Source organism: Stegostoma tigrinum, chromosome X (genome assembly GCF_030684315.1).
Source record: "Stegostoma tigrinum isolate sSteTig4 chromosome X, sSteTig4.hap1, whole genome shotgun sequence".
In the NCBI taxonomy this organism is placed as follows: Eukaryota; Metazoa; Chordata; class Chondrichthyes; order Orectolobiformes; family Stegostomatidae; genus Stegostoma; species Stegostoma tigrinum.
In genome coordinates, this window is record NC_081404.1 from 17,904,413 (window position 1) to 17,921,992 (window position 17,580).

General features: G+C 40.5%; 1 protein-coding gene across 6 annotated transcripts in view; it reads right to left on the reverse strand.

Moving 5' to 3' along the window:
• cdk4 (cyclin dependent kinase 4) overlaps nt 1-17,580 on the reverse strand; it is a 72,011-nt gene that overhangs the window by 28,772 nt on the left and 25,659 nt on the right. For 2 of the 6 annotated variants that reach the window (XM_059643344.1, XM_048523434.2), the window contains one exon: nt 12,110-14,142. The exons of 3 other annotated variants lie outside the window; for them this stretch is intronic. In XM_059643344.1, the coding sequence (XP_059499327.1) occupies nt 14,053-14,142 (90 nt within the window). In that variant the 3' untranslated portion in view covers nt 12,110-14,052. Of the gene's footprint in view, nt 1-2,037; nt 2,882-12,109; nt 14,143-17,580 lie in introns of those variants that run through there. One more of the 6 variants, XM_048523437.2, reaches the window with a different exon arrangement.

Genomic DNA, 17,580 nt, shown 5'->3' on the forward strand with positions numbered 1-17,580 from the left:
TGCCATCACTTTTTAAATGACGTGTCATCAATCTGTATGGAAAGTATCGACACTCAACTAGAGAAATGCAACTGCCAAAATTAACATTCTAAATCCCTTCAATCAACATAGGTAAGCTTTAATTCTATTATTTTTAAACTAAAAATCTAGAGACCTAGGCGAACGTTTTCGTTTTCCCTTTTCACTGATGCAACTAAACTGACTGCCAGGTGGATTCTCACAAGGATCAGAGGTTTGAAATAATGTGGTGGTGGTGATGATGATTTGATGTGCAGTATACATTGGTACATGCTGTTTAGAAATCACCTAATTGGCCTCTTACCAAGTTTTAACATTTTGTTTAATTTTATGGAAGAAAATGTTTAGTTATGAATTTAGTAATCATTACTGTAATGTAACTGAACGAGTAATCGCACCATGGTAGTCGTAAAGAATCTGAATTTCTTTTTCTTTTTTCATTTTAAGACCTCCAATAAACGTGAACACGGAGGTATCAGACTGAATTTTTTAAAAAATTGTTCACTGATATCTAAGGATTGAAACCGGTGTTCATTGATCAGGCCTCTCATTCTCTAATTTTGGCTGTGGCTAAGCTAGACACTTAGTGCTACATGCAGCAGTTTTAAGAAGGCAGGCCACCATTACCCAATGCACCTGGAGGTAGGCAATAAATCACTTAAATTTTTAAAAATAAGCCAAACTTGCAATAATTATTGATCCTTCATTTAAGATGTATACCAATTGCATGAAATGCTCTGTATCTTCATGGGTATTCTGTACTGTTTTAGTCATGAAATTATACATTAAATTCTTCGAACAGTTCACTGTTGTCAGAATATTTTCTGATACTAAGAGTTTGATCCTCTGACTATTCATTATACATTTTTGAACTTGATCCTCTGCTAACTATTCATGAGACATTGCTAAGTTAATATATGTATTTTTTAAGACTGAAACGTTTCTAGCCAAAAGTGAAACTAGGAAAAGGAGGTGTTAGCTTGAGACTCAAATGTACACCAACCCCGTTCATAGAGCTAGACTGTGTTTCTTTCTTAGTGGTTTTCCATTTTTTATGTCGAGTTTTAGCAATGTGTTTGTGATTCAGGCAAATTTTGCTCCTGGCTCTTTGTCTCGCCCAATAGCATGATTTTACAGTTGTGTACTGATTTTAATTGAATGCACTCAGTATCTATGGAAGGGGCATATAGCCATGGAGAGAATAATAAAGGGCATGAAAGAGATGAAGTTTTAATTCAATAAAAAGTAACCCAATGGTGACCAGGTAACTAGTGTTGATTGATTGTTGTAAAAACCCATCTACTTCACTATTGTTTTTGGGGAAGAAAATCTGTCTGTACTGGGCTTGGCTGACATGTAACTCCAGACCCACAGCAACATGACTGACTTGAACTGCCATCTGGGCAATAAATGTTGGACTAACCAATGATATTTGCACCCCATGAATGAATTTTTAAAAATAAAAGTCAGGGGATCATTTATGTCGGCAGTGAGCTGGCACGATGTGGGCTGCAGTAAAGTGGATTTGTAAAGTTTTTAAGCCAACTTGAAGTTTAGTGGTCTCCAGTTAGTTACTAGATCCAGCATGTGCAAGGCTGGAGGGTCTAAAACTGGAACATGTGAACCATGCAATGTCCACTGGATTCTGGCTCACTGCTTCTGGGAGTATGGGCAGGATTAAGTGTGTACTACACGTTGGCGATTGAAATCTCTTTGTAATGGAACTCTTCTGGAATTGTGCTGTGTTTTTAGGATAATACCAAATATTTTAATTTAGATATACTTATTTGTTTGCAAAATTTGTAATGGTACCAACAACCGATCAGTCTTTCTGAAGTCCGCACAACTCTTGTATTTTAAATAATAGTGGTAAACTAAAGTCCTTTAGGGAAACTCTTGAGCAGATTCTAATCAATGACAGACCTGATTTTTTTTTAAAAAATTCCAGCATAATCTGGATTTTACAGGTTCACAAGGTAAATGACAATGTTTTATTGTATAGAATGAAGTGGAAAAATATTTCTGCAATAAATGCTTTAATTCACTAACAATATTTTTCTTGTCAATCTGTTGTAACAATTAGCATTATCACAATGTGGGACAATTAAAAGTACAAATCCAAATTCCACTATTCAGAGTTCTTTACCCTACTTATGTTATTGTGAGGTGTAAAGCAAAACCTGGAATCTTCCCAACGGAAAAGAGAATGTTTGAAGGATTCCCAGCAAGAAGGAAAACATGATTAGATAAGGGTTCAATTAAACTTTGAGGAGCAAGTTCAGGGAAGCTTGCTGTTTAAAAATAGAAAACCAGGCCCATAATAAACTGGAGTACCTAGTCGGCTAGAAGTTCTAAGAAATACACATTTTAACAAGACGATCTGCCAAACACACTGAATTGGTGTATATGATTGGACTTGAGATGCTCCAGTATCATGTTAAAACTATGGGGTGTGACATTCAGCCCTATTTTGTTACAAAGTGATGCTAATAGTTTTTTTTTCTTGTAATAAAAATGGATTGGTAGAGTTTACATTTTAATGATATGTGGGTAGGAAGTGAGTGCTCATTAGTCAATCTCAGCATCTGTAAAGAGGAAACTGCAAAACCACATACCAAAAATGTTCAGGTGAACAAGAAAGCCTATGTTCAGTGTGAACAAAGGATGTATAAGCTAACTTCACTCCAGAAACAGACAATTAGCATCCAGAAATGTAAATATGTGCAGCTTTGCCATGTTTCTTTTTCTTCTTCCACACTTCCCCCTCCAATACTTGTGCATGTGAACAGCTGAGTAAGTTGCAGTTAATATTTTGCAACTCTCCATCAATCTAAAAACTTGTAAGCTGATGCAAAAGGTAATGCTGGGGGAAAAGAGGAGAGAAAGTTACTATTTTTCCTCTCCCTTTTATTTACATGGTCTTATTTTGAAGAAATTCAATCAATCACTCTAATGAAAGCCTGTACTGTATTTAGTGCATATTTCCACACTGTGCCAGTGCTGATGGGTTAGACACATAACATTGGTAACCATGTTAATTCCTAATTAGGTCCAGTGCAAGTGGAGCAGGCAACTTCATCACAGCATTTTACAGACTTCTGCATTCAACATTTAGTTATATTTCAGGCAAAATGTTTTTTATACTGTTTCAGAGCAGCTGCTGTAGATTTTTTTTTAAGTGCACCTTCTACTGGACCCAGCTTGTTTCTTTACTTGGCCTGATCACATTTCCTTTTTGCCTTTCACTATCTCCTGTCTTCCATGCTAATACAGTGTATATTTCAGGTGCTTCATAACAGGTACAAAACGCATTCCAACACGTGCCACCAATGCCACAGGTCTGACTGATCAGAGGTGGATGGATACAATGAGGATAATTGTTTTAAAACTCCACATTTACAATACTAAAAGTATAATAGACAAGATCTTAGCTGGTTGAATAGCAGACAACAAAATGGCAGCTCTTGTCATTTTGATGTCAAGACTTGAATATGCTAAAGTGCATTTTTTTTTGCCAAGTAGTGTACTTCATAGGAGGTCTTATGCCACCAGGGTAGCATCCATCTCTGAAGAAGCTCCCAGATTCAAGTTCCATTCCAGGACTTAAAAGCCAAGGAATGTATACTCTTCACTAAACAGGTTGATTATTGATGTGCAAATTCTTCCAACAAATGCAAATAGTAGGCAGTAGGAATAGGAGATATGCGTGATGTTGAAAGTTGGATCAAGGCTCAAGGTACAACATGTGAAAAGTCTGTTTCCCAGTAAATCTGACTCCTTGAATATTGTCATCCAATCAAAAGTGCTATATAAATACAAGTCGTTTTTATCGTCCCGCTCTCAGCACAATTGCCATTTGCAAGAAGTCTAAAAGGCAAGGCCAGAAGAGTGGGGACGCCCCCCCGCCCACTGGCTGAACAGCAACATTTGGGACTGACGGTTAGTCAGAGGCTACTCTGGGCTGACCAACTGAGGTACTTGGAACCACTATAAAGGGGTAGTCATGATCAATAGCTTTAAATACAATAGGATGGTCAGCAAACAAGCTAAGTACCAGAATAGAACAATGACTGGCTCATTCTGTGTCACTATTTAGTAGCACTAGGCATTTGGAAACAGGTTCATTTATATTCCTGAGTTACTATTAAAACTGTAGAGGAAAATATAAATGCACTCCTTGCAAGGAAATGGAGAGCAAGACAAACCTCAGTGAGGGCAGTTAAGAGTCAACAACATTACTGTGGATCTACTGTCACGTACACCATAACCAGGAAATATTTGTTTGGCATCTAAATTCAGCTAAGCCCAAAAGCTGTCACTGATCGCACAACTCTAAACTAACATCAATTTTTTATTGATAGTAGAACTGCAGAATCCAAGTTAACAAGGTGTAGAGCTGGATGAACACAGCAGGCCAAGCAGCATCAGAGGAGCAGGAAAACTGATGTTTCAAGCCTAGACCCCCACTTCAGAAATCTGAAGAGGGGTTTAAGCCTGAAACGGCAGCTTTCCTTCTCTGATGCTGCTTGGCCTACTGTGTTCATCCACCTCTACACCTTGCTACAGCAATTTTTTTTATAATATGCCTTTCTATCGTATACACTGAATAGTAAAATAACAAATGCCATCTCTCTACTTATTGATATACTTGTTTTGGATGATTATCCAGCTTGCGTTACAAAATCAATTTTTCTTTTTACATCACATCTGTGTGCAGTAAACTTTAGTAGCTGGAGTCCTTGCTGGCATAATTTGTATCATTCTGGATGTCACATTATAGGAAAGATGCAAATATGCTGGAACGTGCACAGAGGTGGTTTACAAGAATGGTTTCAGGCTACAAGGATGGATTGAAGAAATTGCAGCTGCTCTCTTTGTTCAAACTCAGCTGTCTCCTCTCGAGACTGGATAGAGGCAATAGGAAGAAACGGTTATAAAACAAAACTGCAGTTGGAGCTCAAACAAAAAAACAAATTCCTGGAGAAAGGGAGAGGAAAAACTCCCTGGAGATAGTGGAAATGACGATCAACGATCTCTTGGATGTGGATGGTGGTGAGGTGGTAAGCAAGTGAGAACCATGGAGAACCTTTGCTGTTGTGGGAGGGAAAAGACAGGGTAAGGGCTGAAGTGGAGGAGCTGGGTCGGAGACAACTGAGGGCTCCATCAACCACAGTGGTGGGGATGATCATTGGTTGAGGAAAAACATGTTCCAGCTTTTACAAGGGGGTCTCTGACATCAGTACAGAGGCAAGGGAGATAGCAAAACTGGGACAATGGAATGGAAGGGTTTTCCCAGCAACTTGTTTTTGTTTCCAGCATCCAGAGTTTTTGTGTGGGGTTTTATTTTGAAGTTTCGCTTCTCCTGGCTTACTACCAACAATCCCTTGATCTAGTGATCCTTTGTCCCTCTCCCTCCAGGCTCCTTCGTCACCTATCTACTTGCCCCTTTTCCCTCTCAATCCATCCACCAGCATATGCTTTTCTGAGCTACTTTCAATTCTGGGAGGAGGTTCACTGGATGCAAGATGTGAACTGTTTTCTCTCCATAGCTGCTGAGACACCTCTGGTTTCCCCCAGCAATTTGTGTTTTTTTTTGGGAGGGAGAAACTGTTCCTTTTGTGAAAGGAAGAAACAAGAACAAAAGTCATTAGAGTTAGTGATTTGCAAAAAGGAGCAAATGAGGGAACAGTTATTCCTCCAACCCTTGCTGAATGTGTTAGGGTATGGAATGTATTGCCTGGAAGTATGAATCATGCAAGTTCAACTGGAGGCATTCAAAAGGGGTGATTATCTACATAAAAATAATATGCTAAGGTATGGGGAGAAAGGAAGTCATTGGCACAACGTAAGAACGTTCATCTCAAAAGTTGATGCAGGCACAGGAGGCCCAATAGCAGTGTTTTACAGCAGGAGACAGCTATAGGACCCACTGGCAATAGACAATGGTGCCTTGCTTAAGTGCAAATACAGGGCAGAATCTTAAACTTACAGCCTAGATATTCACATGAGACATCAAGTGCTTCCTTATCTAAAAAGGGGAGTGGAAATGTGTGTCATTCCCCCCCCCCGAAAGCTTAAGGGTGAGTGAAAGCAAATATAAAACACCAACATGGAAGGCCACTAGATTTTTTTTTGGTTGGGCTACAGTACGAAAGTGTGGTCTTACATGAGGCATTAAACAGAGACTTAAAATGCTCTCAAAATATAATTGAGATGAAACAATAACTGTTTCTCACACCACTGACAGCATGGGACCTGTCAAGTGTTTTCTGTTTGCATATCTGGGGCTCACTTTACAGATTAACAGAGCTGCTGCATTTCGGAAAGGGAAATCAGGGCTGGATGTATACACTGAATGGTAAAGTCTGAGGGAGTGTGGCTGAACCGAGACCTTGGAGTGCAGGTTCGTAGCTCCTTAAAAGTAGAGTCGCAGGTAAATACGATAGTGAAGAAGGCAGTTGGTATGCTTGCCTTTATTGGTCAGTGGATAGACTATAAAAGAGTTGGAAGGTCATATTGCAGCTGTAAAGGACATTGGTTAGGCCACTTTTGGAATACTGCGTGCAATTCTGGTCTCCCTGCTATAGGAAGGATGTTGTAAAACTTGAAAGGGTTCAGAAAAGATTTTAGAAGGATGGTGCCAGGGTTGGAGCTTCAGGGAGAGGCTGAAGGGTAACCTTAGAGGTTTATAAGATCATGACAGACATGGATGGAGTAAAAAGCCAAAAGATCTTTGCCCCACAGGTCCCTTTTTAAATCTTTGGACTCACTTACCTTGGGGAAATTTCACACAGTGTGGTATGTATGTGGAATAAGCTGCCACAGGAAGTGGAAGGGGCTGCTACAATTACAACACAAAAAGCATCTGGATGGTTTAGTAGGATCTGGGCCAAACGCTGGCAAATGGGACTAGACTAATTTAGGATATTGGTCACTATAGATGAGTTGGACTAATGGATCTGTTTCCATGCCATACACCTCTGACAATTAAAGAGCAAGGCATTGTTTCTTCCCTGTATCAAAAGCTAATGAAGGATCCGTTCAGCTTTGGTGTTGTGCATAAAGACAATTTACAAATATACTACCACTAAATGATGACAGACATTCACCAATCAAATCATTGCATAAGGAGGGAGCATACTTCCACTGAATTAGATCATACTTAAGATGGAGGCCAATTTGTATTTTCATTTAATAGCAGGCTTAAAAATCAACTAAAGTATCCTCACCCCTAATTGAAAGGTGGTATTCAAAAGTAGGCTACCACTTGTAATTAGGATTTAGTCCAAGGGAAGGCAAGGCAGGGTGGGGGGAAGGGACGTGGGCAGACTACAAGTAAGCAAGTCTGACGATCGTACAATTATAAAATCAAATAGGGAAGCCTTAACCCATATTCTATTGCCATCATTTACTGCTGTTACATATTAACAGCACTCCTTGCAAGTCCTTTGTAGCTTTATAGGCCAAGATTGTAAAAAAATATTTTCATGGATCACAAGTATGCAGACAGTTCTATGTCAATGAAACAGCATTGAAAGAATCCCACTGATAGTGCAGTCCAATCCCTTTAAACTTGCTGTTGACTGTGAATATTAACTTTAGAAAGCATTCTGAGGCCCTCTAGGGTCAGATGACAATTACTGCACCATCTGTTTCAACATTGGACTTCATAACAAGATGACTTAGCCAATTTACATACCCATAATTTGACATAATCTGTTACAGCATTCAGCCAGATTTCAGCATCACAACTGGGGAGGGAGAGTTGGCAGATTTGGTTATAAAACAAATGCTTTCTATCTGTTCCTTCAGAGATGGAAATAACATCATGATGTAGAGGTGCCAGTGTTGGACCGGGGCAAAGTCTAAATTAGATGATACCATGTTTATTTGAAAATGCAAGATTTTGGAGTCTCTCTCCTCCAGGTGTCAGTGAGAGGGGTGGTATTAGACACAGAATTTATAAGCAAACAAGGACCTGGAACTGATGCAGTGTTGAACAAACCTAAGATGGCTGTTAAGTGACATTAATAAAATATGATTGCATACAAACACTGCATGTAATCAGACACCAAACCTTAACCAACATGACTAGTCAATTCATTGCCTCAACCCACAAGAGTAGTATCTGATCAGGGATCCAAATGATACTGGGCCAAAAAGGACAGAAGTGAGTCTGAAGTAGTGGATTTCTAAAACATTGCAGCTGAAATTTGCACACATCACTTTCTCAGTTTAAAGAATTTGCTAGGGACAGTGTAGTAATCCATCTCCGAATTATGGTATATTTTTGCCCAGAGGAGTATTTTGACTCCATTAAAAAGGCAGGTCGTAATATTTAATCCCATTGACACCATTTGGGAAATGCCAAAATGAAATACTCCGCCAGAGGCTGTCTGCAAATCATTCTCCTCGTCCCTCGTTCTCTTTTCTCCCCCACCCCGTGCAATTCAACAAACATACAAATGAAAGTCACAGGCTTCAGGTAGGGGCACTGGCAACCACTTAATGAAGACTAAACAGACAATTCTGAACCTTTGGTGTGGTAATAATAAAGACCAAGTTCTGTATTATCTCAAAATGATGCATACAGTTCAACACCTGATGCAAGTGTTAAGCTGCAAGACATCTTCAGCAGTCAGGTGAACTTTTGAGGTTGTTCCAGTTGTTTGGTTTTATCTCCAGCACCACCTTATTTTTAATTCTTTGTTGTAATCTGATTAATTTGAGACAGAGAGAGATAACATCATCCCTTCACTTGTTATTTCAAGCTGTTGACACTTTACTCACACCATCTGACACTCGATCACCTACAGAGATCAATCATTGAGCCTGTCAATATCCACTCACACCATTTGTATGATCTTATGAATTTTATAAGATCATAAATCTTAAATTCTAGCCAAGGTGCTCTCTGAAAAAAAGATACTGCTCCAAAAGCTTGTGATCTCAAATAAACCTGTGTTGTGTGACTTTTGACCTCAATCACCCCGGCCCAACACCAGCACCTCCACCAAATGACACCGAAGTTTTGCCATCAGCCATTAGGCAGCCTTGTAGAGAAAAGAAAAATCAGCAAGCAGGATGTCAAAAAAAAAAAACAAGCTGGTAACAAAAAACAGAAAGACAAGACGAATGCATGAATGGAAAGATGATACAGGCAAGCTTCAAATATTATAAAGAGAAGAGAGGGCAAACTGAACACAGGCCAGGAAATAACAGAACCAGGAAGTGAAAAAAACTTGGCAGTCTTCACAGTAGAAGATACTAATACTATTAAAAGACGACTAAATAAACCAAAAGTTCAAAAAGGTGGTGAGCAAATAAATACAAAAAAATTTCCAGAGAGAAAATACAATGGAAATTAATGAGACTAAAAAGAAAACAATTATCTCCTGGGATGAATCAAACATGTTAAAAAGAATAGCTACAGAGGTTGTGGATACTAATATCCAAGAGTTGTTAAATAAGTTCCAGAGGATCAGTAAACAAAAAAGGGAAGATGAAAAAGAACAGGTATCTACAGACCAGTTAACATTTTCCTAACAGACAATTGAGCTAAGTCTGTGATAAAGGATTTAATAGCAGAGCTTTTAGAAATACTTATGATGTAGCATAGTTTCACACAGGAGAAACCATGCTTGACAAGTTTGCTGACGTTCCAGGTAGAGACCCTTTTCTGAAGAAGGGTCTCAACATAAACGTCAGCTTTCCTGCTCCTCTGATGCTGCTTGGCCAGCTGTGTTCATCCAGCTTCACACTGCGTTATCTCAGATTCTCCAGCAATCAGCAGTTCCTACTACCCCTGATAAGTTTACTAGAATTTATGGAAGAATTAACAAGCAGGGTAGATAAACGAGGAAAGCAATGGACGCAATATATTTGATGTAGAGAATGATGGTCTTTTAGTTAGCCAGAGTTGGATGGCAACCTGTAACTAGAGTGACACAAGAATCAGTGCTCAGGCCATAATAATTTACATTAGATATTAATGACGTGGATGAGGAGAACGAACATACTGGTCATCACGTTTGTGGGTGACACAATGTGCAAAAGGCAAGTAATGAGGATGACAGTGTCCACAGAGGGATATAGACAAGTCAAAACAGAGTGGGCAATGAATGTGGTTATGCAGTTGGCAGATTGATCCCAGACAGAGAGGGACGGTCTTACGGAGAAGAGAATGAATAAATTGGAATTGTATTCATTTGAATTTAGAAGGAGGCATGACAGGATAGATGTGGAGAGGTTGTTTCCCCTTGAGAGAATCTAGGGCCACAGAACATCTTAGATGAAAGGATTAAGACAGATGAGGAATTTCTTGAGGTTAGTGAATCTGCAGCATTCTTTACTGCAGAGGGTTGTTGAGACTGGGTGCCTCAAGGCTAAAATGGACAAAGTTTCAAATCAGGAAGGGATTCAGGGTTATGGGGTAAATGGCAGGAAACAGCAGAATGGGGTGGCAGTGGAATGATCAGATCAGGCATTGCTGGAGGACTGGAGAATTGAAACATTAGGTATGGCTTCAAAAATAGGGGAAAAAAATTGTCTGGAGAAACAGATTAACTTAAGTGGTGAGAAAACTTAATTAAATCTGAAATAATTGTTTCAAGAGACATGTGGTTGAGGGGGGGGGGGGGTTAATTTGGAAGAGCTAGTACAGATTTGTCAAGTGAAAATGCTGTCCGACTAACCTGGGACACACTTCCTCATATATAGCAATGGTCTAAATCACAACATGCAGGGGACAATTTGGAAATGTGCAGAAGAGACAAAAAACTGGGAAGCATTGTAAACTGAGGCAGCCAGGGTAAAATTAGAGGAAAAAATAAGGACATTGACAAGTTGAAGTGGGCAGTAATGCTCACTGAAGAGAAACAAGAAGTGAAGTGGTGATACTTTTCTGGTAATAAAGAACATATAGCAATAGATAGTACAAAGCAGAAAGGCACTACCCAAAAGAGTGTGCAGGAGCACACAGACTTGGTGTACATGTGTAGAAGTCAATGAAGGGTAGCAGGACAGGTGAAAGGAGCAGTTAGTAAAGCATACACTGTCTCTATTAATAAATCCTAGAATAGAGTATAGGAGCAAGGTTATGCTCAACTTGTATAAAGACACTGGTTAGACTTCAAATTGACTACTGGTAGGTTCTGACTACACTTCAGAGGATGTGAACACATTGGAAAGTGTAGAAGAACTGGAAGGTTAGTTTTCAGATGTTTTGTCACCATTCTAGGTAACATCTTCAGTGAGCCTCCGGTGAAGCGCTGGTGTTATGTCCCGCTTTCTATTTATCTGGTTAGGTTTCCTTGGGTTGGTGATGTCATTTCCTGTTCTTTTTCTCAGGGGATTAAAAAAGAACAGGAAATGACATCACCAACACAAGGAAACCTAACCAGATAAATAGAAAGCGGGACATAACACCAGCGCTTCGTCGGAGGCTCACTGATGATGTTACCTAGAATGGTGACGAAACGTCTGAAAACTAACCTTCCAGCTCAGCGAGCAAACTCACATCCAGAACCTCAACCTGAGCTACAAATCTTCTCAAAACTCGCTAGTGTAGAAGTAGTATACAAGAATGGTTCCAGGAATGAGAGATTTCAGTTTAACAACAACAGACTGGAGAAATTGTTATGCTTTCTATGGAGAGAATACCAAAGAGGAAATTAGACAGAAATTTTTCTTTAATCACGAGGAAGCTGCAGAGTGGACAGGAAGAAACTGTTCCCATTCAAACGGATTAAGAACAGATTGCCTGGAAGTGTGGACGAGACATGTTGAATTGGGGCAAAGAGGACATCATATGATTTAAATAGAAATAATAGTCAATGTTATTGGGAAAGAAAAAAAAGTGGCAGAATAGCACACAGCGCTCAAGATCAGAAAGTCCGTGCAAACAACAGGCTGAATTTCCTCTTCCGGTGCCATAACAATTCTGTAATTATAAACACTGTGCTGTAGTGAAAGGATCTTTTACAATGGCTAGAATCTACTTCAGTGAAATGCTGTTGTCCAAGTTAGACTTGTATTTGTGACCCAATGACTGTACAATAGTGTAAGGATTCCACTTCCGGTAAACCAGAGATTGATCTTCAATGTTAGAAGTCTTTATTAAAACCATTAGTGGCTATAATTGGCTTGATCAGGCATCAAGTACTACAAATAGGGTCCTTAATGTGCCCCCAAATTACTGCCAAGCACAGCTCCCATGCACCAGTAAAAGACGGCTTGGCAAGGTGGTTTTAGCGTGTAACTTCAAAACCATGTTGCACAGTTCTTTCATTGTGGTAAAACTGACTATTTGATAGGCGAGGGAAAAATAAAGTGAGCATTGTTGTAAAATATACACCTTGTCAAAGCTTTTCATCTTGTACTCATCAGGACAATATCCTTGAAATACCAAAACAGAAGGAAGGAAACCAATATTTATAATGTAAGAGATGAGAATGCTGATGGACTCTAATAGACCAAACTAATTGGCAGCCATCAAAACAGGTAGAGTGTATAAAATGCATGCAGTATAAATTTCAGGTTTCCCTTCTAATTGATATTCCTGCAAATCGTTCTGATGAGTACAAGATTAAGAGCTTTGACAATGAATACTTTTTGCAACAATACTGAATTTCTATAATGCCGAGTGACTGATCAACTGGTCATAATCAAAGTGTTTCCAGTAACAATAACCACCTCCTAAAATAATGCTTGCTCCTCAGTGTGAAGGGATTGGACAGGAAACAGTAGCTGCAAATCTACAGGTTTTCCAAGTTTAAGCCAACCTACACAGAGGTGGCTCAGCCAAGACAACAAACAATACAACACAAGGAGACATGGGATTTTCCATATGCATTTTTCTACCGGCTACATGTCCATAACTGCAGGCTGTTGTGACTCAGTGGGTAGCATCCCCACCTGGGAGTTAAAGATGGTGGATTCAAGCTCCACTCAGAGACTACAGTATAAAGTCAAGGCTGACAGCCCAGTGCAGTATTGAGGCAAAGTTGTCCCATTAGAGATTGCAGCTGTCAAGAAGCTTTAGTTGAAGGTGTCTTCCCTCTCAGGGATCCCTTGGCATTAGAAGGGGAGTTCTCCCTGGTGACCTGGGGCCAACATTCATCCCCAGTCACTGCCCAAAAACTGATCATCTAGTCATTTGTCACATCACTATTTATGGGAGCTTACTGTGCAAATTGGCTGCTGTGTTTCATACACCTGAAAAGACCAGAAGTTCAAAAATACTTCATTGGCTATGAAGCACTTTAAGACATCAAGTTCAAATAGAATTTCAAAGATTGCAGGATTCACGGGTCATAGCTCCTTTGAGAAAGTTTTTTTTGGGGGGCTGGGTGGAGGGGGATGTGCAGAACAGAGCAGGGGCAGGGGGAAAAGAGAGAGAGAAGAATTAGCTCGCTGGGTAGCGTGGAGAACCTGCAATCTTATTTTTCAATAAACCTCTTCTGGGTGGACAGTCTTTCGTTCTTGCTAACATGGAAATAGAGTGGGTTTAAAAAAGTATTATTCTCTAACTTACCTTTTAAAACAAAACCACTAGGAGGTGCAAGGCTTGGGAGGTGTTGGAGAAGAACAGACTACCTCCTCAGATGGCACCAAACTCCAAACGCATGTTTAGTGCCAGTTGTACTTCCATGTAAAGTGGATGTACCAACTGGTGCAGGTCAAGAAAATGATGCCACACATACAAAAGAGACCTCATTCTAACCAACTGAGGACTGCATTTCAGGTGCAAAAGAAATCTGCCCTAAACGAACCACTCAATTATATATTTCAGGCTTCACACGCTTTGCCAAAAGGAGCAAGACAGAGTTTCACAAAATCAACAGAAGGAAAAACATTTTGCAAACTGTGGCAAGTCCTTAGTCAGTTAATGCTCAATTCTCTGCAAAACTCCCCTCTTCCCTCCCTACCCCCAGGAGTGCAAGTCTTTAGGATAGTTGTAACAGTAGCACCCAGGTGATGATTTGCAGGTAAAGGCACAGGCAGTTTCTTATCCTCAGCTCACTATCGATCATCTTAAACTTCAGGACTTTGGCTTTGAAAATAAGGATGTCGTAGGGCATCAAAAGCGGAGATTCTTTTATGAGGGCTGAATGCCAATAACTCCTGAAAAGAAAGCAAAAGTCAACATTCTATCAACAAGCTCCTGAATATCCACAGTACTAATCTCTGTGACCTGTCACAATTTTTTTTTTGATTTAAATGTGCAGATCATTTTCTTCAAAGTGAAAAAAAACTAAAGATTTGTAAAACTTAATTCTTACTTTTTTGGGTAAATCTAAAAGAGTGATTGGGGGAGGGCATTTTTATGTTTTACTGAGATCAGTCTTGATTAAATTTTTTAAAAACAAAATATAGGTATCAAGTTACCTTCGAATAGTGTTTATAAAGCAGCAAGAACATGCTATTTTCTGGGTCTGTAGATTGTTAAAGGCACAGAGATGGCCTTTATTAGGCTGATGTGTTCTTCCCAATCAGAGGTGAGAGATTAGGGAGAATTTCAACATTCCTGCAGGCTTAATCATCAGGAAGTGTGTCTGATTACAAGTCCTATCAGATTGCATGGATCGGTTAGAACAACAGTTAGAGGCAATCAGGAATATACAGGAACCAAGGGGCGAGGCAGATGGCAGTTTCAAGAAGGTAGATGGGTTGACTCTAGGAAAGGAGAAGGAGAGGGAGAGGCAGGCAGCAGTCTCAGGTGGCTATCCTCATCTCAAACAGGTACGCTGTTTTGAAAAACATATGGACTCAGGGGAGTGTTGCATTTTTCAGCCAGGTTGCTGGTACAGAGACTGGCTCTACTGGAATGTGACATACCCTTCATTACAAGTGATCAATGGTGATTGGGGGCTCTCTAGTCAGGGGCACAGATAGACGTTTCTGCATCCAAAGAAGACATCAGAATAGTGCGTTGCCTCCCAGGTGCCAGGGTCAAGCATTTTTGTATCATCGGAATCTCTTCTGGGGTTTTTGTAACCTGTGTAAGGGGGATGAGTTGCACCTGAACCAGAAGGGGATCAATATTCTGGCGGGGAGACGTGCTAGAGCTATTCAGGAGTGGGAGCCACGGAGTGAGCGAGACAGATCCGAGACAGAAAGAGCAGCAAGAGCAAGGCAGAGAACGGGATAGGAGGAGTGATAAACTGCATTTATTTCAGTGAGAGGGGCCTAACAGGCAAGGCACATGAACTCAGGGCATGGTTGGAAACATGGGACTAGGAGGCAGCATGTGTCAGGTAGAGACAGCTGAGATAGAGTGAATCCCTCAAGGAGTACAAAGGACAGTACGAGTATACTCGAGGGAAATCAGGAGGGGAAAAGGGGGGATATGTTATAAAGCTTTGGCAAATATGGTTAAGGAGAATCCAGGATACATCAAAAGGACAAAAAAAGGTAACTAAGGAGAGAACAGGGGCCCTTGATGATCAACAAATCAGTCTGTGAGGAGCCACAGGAGATGGAGTAGAGATACTAAATGAGTAGTCTGTATTAGTGTTCACTGTGGTTAAGGATTATTTCTCTAAGTTTTCTACCTTCTGTAAACAGGAGATATTGTGAGAAGTGTCCATATTACAGACGTGGTGATGGTGCTGGACCTGGACGTGTTAATATACCTAAAAAGGTAGCTGAAAGCCCCAGGACCCGATCTAGTACATCCTTGAACTTTGTGGAAAGGTAGGAAAGTGATTGCTGAGATATTTGTATCATCGACAACCGCAGGTGAGGAGGGAGAAGACTGGAGGGTGGCTAATGTGGTGCCACTATTTAAGAAAGTTGGTAAGGAAAAGCCAGGGAACTACAGATTGGTGAACCTGACATCCGTGGTGGGCAAGTTGTTGGAGGGGATCCTGAGGGACCGGATTTACACGTATTTGGAAAGGCATGGCCTGACGAGTGATAGTCAAATATAGCTTTGTGCATGGGAAATCATGTCTCGTTAATTTGAGTTTTTTTTGAAGAGGTGACAAAGACAATTGATGAAGGCAGAGTGACAGACATTGTCTACAGAGATTTCAGCAAAGCATTCAACAGGTTCTGCATGGTAGACTAGTTTGCAAAATTAGATCACATGGAATACGGAGAGGACTAGCCATTTGGATACCAAAATTGGCTGGAAGATGGGAGACAACAGCATTGTTTCCTTCCCTGGATGGAGGCCTGTGGTCAGAGGTGTACCACAAGGATTGGTGCTGGGTCCACTGCTTTGTCATTTACATAAATAATTAGGACATGAATGTATTAGATATTGTAAGTAAGTTTGCAGGTGATACCAAAATTGGTGGTGTAGAGGTCAGTGATGGAGGTTCTCTCAGCTTGCAACAGGACCTTCATCAGACAGGCCAAGGATTGGCAGATGGAGTTTAATTTCAATACATGTGAGGTGCTGCATTTTGGAAAGACAAAGGAGGACAGGACTCAGAGTCCTGAGAGACCTTGGGGTGCAGGCTCATAGTTGAAAGTAGAGTTGCAAGTTGTAGTGAAGGCAGCGTTTAGTACACTTGCTTCGATTGATCAGTGCAGCAAGTATGGGAGTGGAGATGTCATCTTGCCGATGTACAGGACATTGGTTAGGCCACTTTCAGAATACTGTGTGCAATTCTGGTCTCCCTGCTATAGGAAGAATATTGAAAAACGTGGAAGGGTGCAGAAACGATTTAAAAGGATGTTGCCATGTAGGAGGGTGTGAGCTATAGGAGAGGCTGAATAGGCTGGGGCTTTTCCCCCCCCTGGAGTGTCAGAGGCTGAGGGGTGACCTTATAGAGGTTTATAAAATCATGAGGGGCACAGACAGTAAATAGATAAGGTCTCTTCCCCAGAAGGGAGTCCAAAACTAGAGGGGCATAGGTTTTAGACAAGAGGGGAATATTTGAAGTGGACCAAAGGGGCACCTTTCTTTCCCCCACAGACATCGGTGCTGCCAATGACAGATGAAGTGGTGGAGGCTGGTACAATTACAATATTGAAAAAGGCATCTGGATGAGTACAGGAATAGGAAGGGTTTAGAGGGATATGGGCAAAATGCTGGCAAAAATGGGACTAGATTAATTTAGGATATCTGATTGGCATGGACACATTGCATCAAGGGATCTGTTTCTGTGCTGTACAACTATGCCAAAGTTAATTCAGTACCACTAGCAGTCCCACTGGCAAGTCTGGCTTTTGTTGCCCATTATTAGTTGCCCTTGTACAAAATGAAGTAGTTTGCGAGAGTCAAAAAAGGTCAGTTAAGAATCAATCACTTTTGCATCACAAGTAGATAGTGGTTTAAAAAGGTGTTTGGTCGCCTTCAAATCATTCAGCCCTTTGAGTACAGGAGTTGGGAAGTCACATTCAGATTGTACATTGGAATACTGTGCCCAGTTACAGAAGGATAGTATTAAGCTAGAGAGGATTTACAAGAGATTTACCAGGACATTGCAGAGTACGGAAGGTTTGAGTTATAAAAGAAAGGCTGACTTTTTCACTGGAGCGTAGGAGGTTGAGTGGTAGCCTTGTAGAAGTTTATAAAATAATCAGGGGTACAGATAGGGTAGTTGACTT